Source organism: Galeopterus variegatus, unplaced genomic scaffold (assembly GCF_000696425.1).
Source record: "Galeopterus variegatus unplaced genomic scaffold, G_variegatus-3.0.2 Scaffold24, whole genome shotgun sequence".
NCBI lineage: Eukaryota > Metazoa > Chordata > Mammalia > Dermoptera > Cynocephalidae > Galeopterus > Galeopterus variegatus.
In genome coordinates this window covers 886,534-894,166 of record NW_007726135.1, presented here as the reverse complement: position 1 = coordinate 894,166, position 7,633 = coordinate 886,534, and the positions used below count along the sequence as shown (strand labels likewise).

The 7,633-nt window shown below is 48.8% G+C and overlaps 1 protein-coding gene across 1 annotated transcript in view; it reads right to left on the bottom strand.

The window, feature by feature from the left end:
* The window catches only part of TRAPPC9 (trafficking protein particle complex 9), a 672,769-nt gene that overhangs the window by 172,804 nt on the left and 492,332 nt on the right, over window positions 1-7,633 (bottom strand). Inside the window, exon 21 of the mRNA XM_008568452.1 lies at window positions 3,390-3,543. Coding sequence (XP_008566674.1) covers window positions 3,390-3,543 — 154 coding nt within the window. The remainder of the gene's footprint in view (window positions 1-3,389; window positions 3,544-7,633) is intronic.

The following is a 7,633-nucleotide window of genomic DNA, read 5'->3' as shown; positions in this document are numbered from 1 at the left end:
CTTGCTCTGAATCAAAGTGGCAAGGGGTGCGCCTCCTCATTCTCTCCCTTGTCACTCCGTTCGTTCGGTCTTCATGATCCCTGGTCTCGAACTGCTCATGCAACATCTCCTCAACCGACCTCCCCAGTAACTTTTGCTTCTCTGCAATCCACTTGTCATGCTGTGGCCACACGGCTTCTGAGACATCAACCTGGCCATACCAACACTCTGCCCTCAGGAGAAAGTCCCAACCCTTCAGCATGGAATAAGAGCCCCTCCTGTATCCTGCTGCCCTCTTCAGTCTGCACGCTGTTACCAGTCACACAGAATTCCTTAGGTCCTCCCTGCTTTCCAGGCTCTGGAAGGTGCTTAGAACACGCCCCACCCCTGCCAGCCCTTACTTTAGCAAAGCCCCCATCTTAGCCTTCAACACCACACCCTGCGTGCCCATCTCTGTGTCTGTCCCTTCCCTTACACAGGGCATCTCCAGGGCCCAGCGCATAAGAAAAACAAAATCCCTATAATACTCGTATGTATCAGTAACCAGGGAAGAGTGGGGCTAGAGTCCCCAGGGTCCCCTCACTGCTTACCTTGTTGTTGTAGATACTACACAGATAGGTGTGCATTTATCTACTGCAAGGACTCCCAATTTCCTTTAGAACATGTCTACCCAGCCTTATGTGCTACATATGGGCAATTTCTGTAATTGTGGATAGCTGTCAATTTAGGCTCAATTTTTTTATAAAGTCTAAATATTTAGATAATATTACTAAAATTGTATAATGAAATTATTAGCTAATTCAATCTTTGGTCTTTCCATCTGCTTGAATTCACGTTTACAATAGCAAAAGTCTGCTATTCATCCCATGCCAGATGTCATTAACAGATGAGAGAGAAACTGTGTGTGTGCGTGTGTGCGTGTGTGCGTGGGTGTGTGGGTGTGTGGGTGTGAGAGAGAGAGAGAATGCCCTTATAGGGACAATCTCTCATAAACTTCCAATCAGTAAATTTGTTAAGACAGGGGTACCTGGCACATGGTAGGCATTCAATATATATTTGTTGCATGAATTATTAAGCAAATACAGGAAATAGGGAAGTCAACCTCTTAAAGGAGTCAAGACTTAAAGGAGAGAAACACAAAGACAGTTTCTGTCCTTTTTGATGACAGTTTTCAGAGAACCTAAGAGTTCCATTAGCCAATATAATCCCACTGGAAGATAGCATACCCTGGGCAGCATCACAGGCCTGGAGGCTGGCCAAGGGGTTCACTTTCTACTTGTGAATGTGAGTTGGAATTTCTCCTGCAAGACAGGATGATGAAACGGTCCTGGGGGTTGAATTCATGAGACACGGGGAAATGGCAGCGATGACATTAGCAGGATGCTACTGCATGCCCGGCATGGATGTGGCCCAAGGAGGGAAAGGGTCCAATCTCTGTGGAGCGTGGAGACAGAGGGGTCACAATTCCATCCATTCCTAGGCTTTCGGCTTTACCTGAGCCCCCGAGTCAGGTCATTCACAAGAATGAGCCCCTCCTGCTGGGTGCACGCACGCTGCACCCTCTTCCACTTGGTGCTGCTGATGTTGAGCTGAGGCTCCCTCAGGCCCATCCAGACCCACCTTGTTCTGCATAGGGCTCCCTGCATGAAGCTAAGATCCAAGACCCCAGTGAGGGATGGCTCCTGACTCGTGAGGAGGCTTCCACGGCAAGAGGTTACGGAGCCTCGCCAACCCTCGTCCCATCAGAAAGTCCCAAGCTGCTCTCCCTAGCTTTAGTGTCCCAGCTCAGCGAGCTGTTCCCCTGAGCCGCTCCCTTGAGGGTGAGCACTTTGAGGCAAACCCACATGGGAGGGCCCTGGCTCCACCACGCCCAGCTGGCCTCCTGGTGAGCCAGTTCACCTTGATGAGGTTCAAGGGGACAACATGCCAGTGAGAGCGATGTGGGAGAACCAAATGGGCTGATGAGCACGGTGTGCCTGGCGTGCAGCAGGGACCAATGCCTGACTTGCTTCCCTGCTACATTGCTTTGCTTGTTCCATCGGCAAGAACCAACTGGACCATGACTGTGTGCTGAGCTCTGTGGGAAAGGCAAGAGAAAGACCACCCCCATTTCCCCGCCTTCTAACTTCTCTCAGTACCCAAGGCAAGTGCATGTGAGCCCACAACGGGCTGCTGCTGCTCACGCTGGGAGTCCCCAAGCACTCTACTTTCAGGGTCTGGTTCACAAAACCTTCTGCAAGTAAAGTACTTATTTTGTCACAAACCCCTTGGAGACAGTGGTTCTATCAGGCTTAAATTCCCTCGAGCTCAAACGAACGAACTCGCCTCAGATCCTAAAACCCATGCCATGTGCAGACCCAGGGTGTTTTCAGAATCCAGAGAGGCCATCCGGAATGATCTGACACCATACAATGAATGTGACTATCCACTGGCCACAGAATCCGTGCATGACTAAGATAATTAACAAATATTCACACCAGAGGTGCCTCTTCCCAGCAGACATTCTCTGAGTGCGCCAAGCTCTCATGCCTCAGTACCCCTGGGGCATTTCCCACCCTGTCCCTTTGATAAACTTCTATCTATCCCTGACAGCCCATTCGCATGTCACCACCTCTGCGCAGCCTTCTCTGACTGCCCCCACCCAGCAGCTTCTCCTGAACCTGCAGCTCCTGGCATAGGGCTCTGCCCTTGCTCTCCTGCAGGGCACTGACTTCCTGGACAGCACCTCACTTCCTGCCGGACTGGGCAGCTGCACTGAGCCCTGTCTTTGCATCTCAGCCTCATAGTGCTTCACAAAACACCTGCACCAAAAGTAGGTGCTCTATAAAGAATGCTGAGCAAGCAGACAGGCGAGCTTTGGGTCTCCAGCGCACTCCCGCAGTCAGTGAGTGCCCACCACGAGCTGGGTGTGGGGGTGAGGCTGAGAGCAGCTTGGTTATTTCATGAAGTACTCTCTTACAGTACAGTCCTTCTGGAAACTCTCTTTTCAGAACAGCACCTTCATGCCTCAGTAAGCTGTATAATCCGATTTCAGTTTCCCAGACAACTGTCTCTGTGTCTCTGGCTGTCAGTCTGTGAAACTCCTCTAGCCCAGCCCTGATAGGTGGCCATTAGAACCTGTCACTAACATGAATATCAACACTGGCAAGAAACATCCAAAAAGACAAGAACACCACCAGCCCCAAGAAGACCTTTCCTCACACCGAATCAATACTTCATTACGTGAGGCCTTTGAAGCGTTAAGAGGTTAAGAAAATGTCAACCCTTTGGTCCATATCTCCTCACCATGGCCTTTCTGAGCTACCTGTGGTTAAAATGCAAGAGCTAAACCCTGTTGGGGTGCTTCTCAGTGGTGAGAAACCCTGGGCAAGGGCACGTCAAGGTCCGAGGTGGGCTACAGGAAAGGATATGACCCGCCAGCGAATGCCCAGTTTGCTGTTGATCTCCAGGCCCCGGGCTTCCCGCCGCTCCTCCTCCAGCTGCTCTGCATTTGCAAACTGCCTCTTCTCGCCAGGGGGTACCGGGAAACTCTCAAAGTTGAACTTGTCCACTTGAATGGCCATTCTAGAAGGGGGGAAACACAGCAGAGAATTAATCAGCAGGGCAATGTCTTCTGCTGGCTATTGGAGAATCAGCACATGCCAGCGTGAGATGGGATGATGAATCATTATCGTTAGTAATTCATAATCAATTCATTCCAAGAAAATGAAATAATAGACTCCCAAGGTGGCTCTGAGTTCAGTTGTTTCAACACAGTTTGGAACTAAAGACATAGTCATAGATTCAAACCTCTGAGAAGACCCGTGTCACCCCTGATGAAAATCTCAATTCTGTAATGGGTCAGGGCAGACATGACCCAGTGTGCCGCCGAGAGTAGACTGGATCATGATTTGAATTTCTTTGTGGAAGAACACAGAGAATGCTGGCAACTGTTTAACTCTGGGACATCAAAAGCACAATGGGTGCTCCCCCTGACGTCCCCACCTCGCACTTTCTGCTCCAGCCACACTGGCGGCGTGCTCACCACCACACCATGTCCACCAGTGGCCACAGCCTCGGCCTGTGGGTCCCCGACATCACTGCTCTCTCGGGCCACTGCCCATCCTCCCTCCAGATCTCTGCTCAAGACCATGTCCTCCACCAAGGTCCCCTCATTGCTTGTCCAGCCTTCTTGACCTTCTGACAGTTCCTAGAACACACCACACTCTCCCTGCCCTGTCCCTATGCCTGGAATATTCTTCTCCTGGCTCTTGGCACAGCTAGGTCCTTTCTATTCTAGATGCTGGAGCTTAAGAAAAGCCTCTCTGTGCCACAGCAGCTACAGCAGCATCACTTGCCCCCATCCCCATGCTCTATTGCAGCATTCAATCTATTTTTGTCCAAGCATTCACCATGATCTTTAAGATTCGCCTTTGGATCTGTCGACTGTCTATCATTTCTACTGGAAGTTAGCTCCCTGAGGGTAGAGATCCTCTCTGTCTTATTTACCAGCTTCCCCAGGCCTAGAATAATGCCTGGCACCCTGCAGTGGTTCAGTAAATAATCAGATGAAGAAATGAGTGAGTGAATTAAAAGCCTTCCCTGACACTGCAAGGCAAGGGTGACCTCTTCCTTCTCATTGCTCTCCTGGGCCTGGTACCTACATCCACATGTGCCACATCCCCACGTCCAGACAGAACCTGGGCTGTAGAAGGCATGCTGCCCGTGTGTCTGGAGGCTCCAGTAAATTTCTGTGGCCTGTCCCATTCCAGACCATTTTATTCGCATAGACAGGGGCTACATCTTACTGATGTTTGAAAACCCACCTCTTAGCACAGAATCGGGCACACAGTAGGTACTCAGTGAAGGTGCATTATATGGATGGATGAAGAGAGAGAGGGAGGAAGGTGGTTTTTTCATGTTAGACCCCTAAGTGCCTAAGTTCTGGTGCCAGCTTAAAGACCGATGAGAGTTAATCAGCCAGCGGGTAAAAGCAGGCGTTTTGCATTATTGCACAGACGGTGCTGTGGCCAAAACATCAGCAAAACGATGCGATGCTCTCATAGCCTTTGTGGCTACTCCCTTTCAACAAACAGGAAATGAGAGGAACTGCTGTTTAGGGTACATAAACACAAGGTTAAACCAAAGAAGAGGTCTCGGTAGCCAGGACAGCTTGGGAAAGAGCCACTGCAGTGTCAATACATCCACAGCATTTCAGCATTTGGCCAGACACGACGTGCAGGGCCAAGCTCCCCCAGAGTTAGAGACACACCTGTGCCCACAGAGGACGACGCTTCTGTAGCAGGAAATGCTGAATAAAAACTCACATTTACTGTTCTGTTCTGGTTATTTAAGTGGGCAGCTTAATGTAAAAAGTCAGCAAATAGAAAAAAAGCATAAAAAACAAAAGCACCCAGAATTTTACACTTTAATGTTAATATCTTAATTCTATAGTCTTTTTCCTACGTAGTTATATTTTAATAGTTTAAATCATTGTGTATAAATAGATCATTATTATGTATACATAAATATGCACATATACATAATTTTATGTCTTGTTTTATTCTCTTAATATACCATAAATATTTTCACAATAAAAATTAGTTTGTAAAATATTCTATCATATGGATATATCGTAATCTACTTAACAATTCCCCTATTATTTAAACTATCAGATCTTTTCCATTTTTAAAGAATTACTATTGTAAAAACATCGTCACAAACATCTTTGGGCTTAATGTTTTTGTCTGCACTTATGAGTGACTCTAAGGATCTATTTCTAGAAGAGGAATTACCGACTCGAGAGTGTGAAATGTTTGAGGCTGGGATGTAAAGTACCAAGTTCCTTCCCAGGTTTTTACAAAGTACATTCTCCCAAGCAGGCAGGCAGGAGCCCGTCTCTCTCTGAAGCCTTACCAATACTAATGATGATCAATTTTTAATCTTTGCTATTAATAGGCAAAATGCTACTTCACTGATGTTTTAATTTGCAGGTCTGAATTATCCCTAAGGTAGAACATTTTTTCAGAGGTTTCCTAAAAGTGCATCTTTCTCCCCATGAGCAATCTATACATGTGGCAAGATAGCTTCTAATTTTTCACCAACAAAAGCTCCTCCTATTCCCCCACCTCAGAGGCAGATCGAAGCAAACTAATGCTCTCGTCAAACAAAAGGTCAGACTATTTCCCAAGTTTTGCTAAAAGATCAATTTCAGTTCATTCCCTGATAACCCAATGGGAACTAATAACTTTCACCTTTCAACTGGGTTTGCAAACAGTCCCCAATACCAGCCTCTCTTCCTGCTGAGCACAGAAGGGAAAGACCCTGCAGGCAGCAATGGATGCAGCAGCCACTGATTACATCTGTATGATTTTCCGGTGTATCTTTTGAACAATTTCTGGTTGAGTAAGATCATACGACATTAGCCACCTCCAACCTTAACAAAATTGTAGCCATGTGTGCCAGGTGTTTTATACACACATTTGCCTTATTTAATTTGCAGCCAGCCCAGGGAGGGCTGCAATATGCTTCATGTTCCAGATGATAAGATGGAGCTCCAGGAGCGAGAGCCATCTGCCCAATGTCACAGAGCTAGCAAGCCATGAGCTGAGTCTACCTCTCTACTCAACCCTACCCTGCTTTGTTTTTAGCTTTAATTTGGTTTTTCTGTGCTCAGGCAGGGTACTCACGAGGAGGTTACTTCTTGCTCACACTGTCTGCAGAGATGGCATGGGACACATGCCCTACCAGGCCTGCTGCCCACGAGAACAATCAGTCCCTCCCACACATACCACAGCCCTCCTCCCCCAGCATCCTTAGGGCAGGCACTGCCGGGAGCACCCCTTAGGAAGTATCCCCTTTTCTAAAGTGACAAAACTCAGGCACTAAGAAACTGAGTAACTCACCTATGTCACCCAGCTGAACATCCTGGAGCCAGGACTGCAACGCGGTTGGGTCTGATTACAAGAGCCAAGTATGACTCCCCCAAATCACAGAAGAGCATGCCTGGCACCTGCATCCCTCTGACCCCAGGATCCCGGCCAGTCCCTAAGCCTTGCCCCCTCCCCATCCTTCCTCCCCATGGCGAAGGGCAGCAGGCTGACTATCAACCTGGCAGACTGCAAGAGGGTTTCCTACAGAGGAGTCTTTGCGCACGAGCTGGGTATGGTAGGAAGATGCTGCTGCATCTGTCATGGCGTCATCAGAGGGGAGACCCATCGGCCCAGCTGCCCTGATAGGTGACCTTACTCTAAACACAACCGCAGAACTGGCAGGACTTTTAACAAGGACTGAGGCCATCCTGTTTTGAGGCTTGTCACCATTGTGGCTACAGAGCTCCCCAATGATGGTGATGACAGGCCGTGTGAGAGAAGTGTATGGAGAGCACGCCAATGGGGCCACTGGGCTGAGAAACGCTCACAAGAACTGACGTGGCAGCCTGGGGAAACCCAGGTGCTGGGTGGAGAGGTGAGAAACTATCCAGTACAATCCAAGGAGAAGGAGCCAAGGCATGGAGGGTGGCACCTCGTCTGACACAGCGGACACCAAGGCAGCAGTGGGGCAGAGGGGGAGCTCAAGCTTCAGAGTGGACCACCTGGGCCCCGACTTATACATGACCTCGGCAGGCCCTGCACTTCTCTGGGCGTCTGTGTGGAATGGAAGCAGCACCACCTGC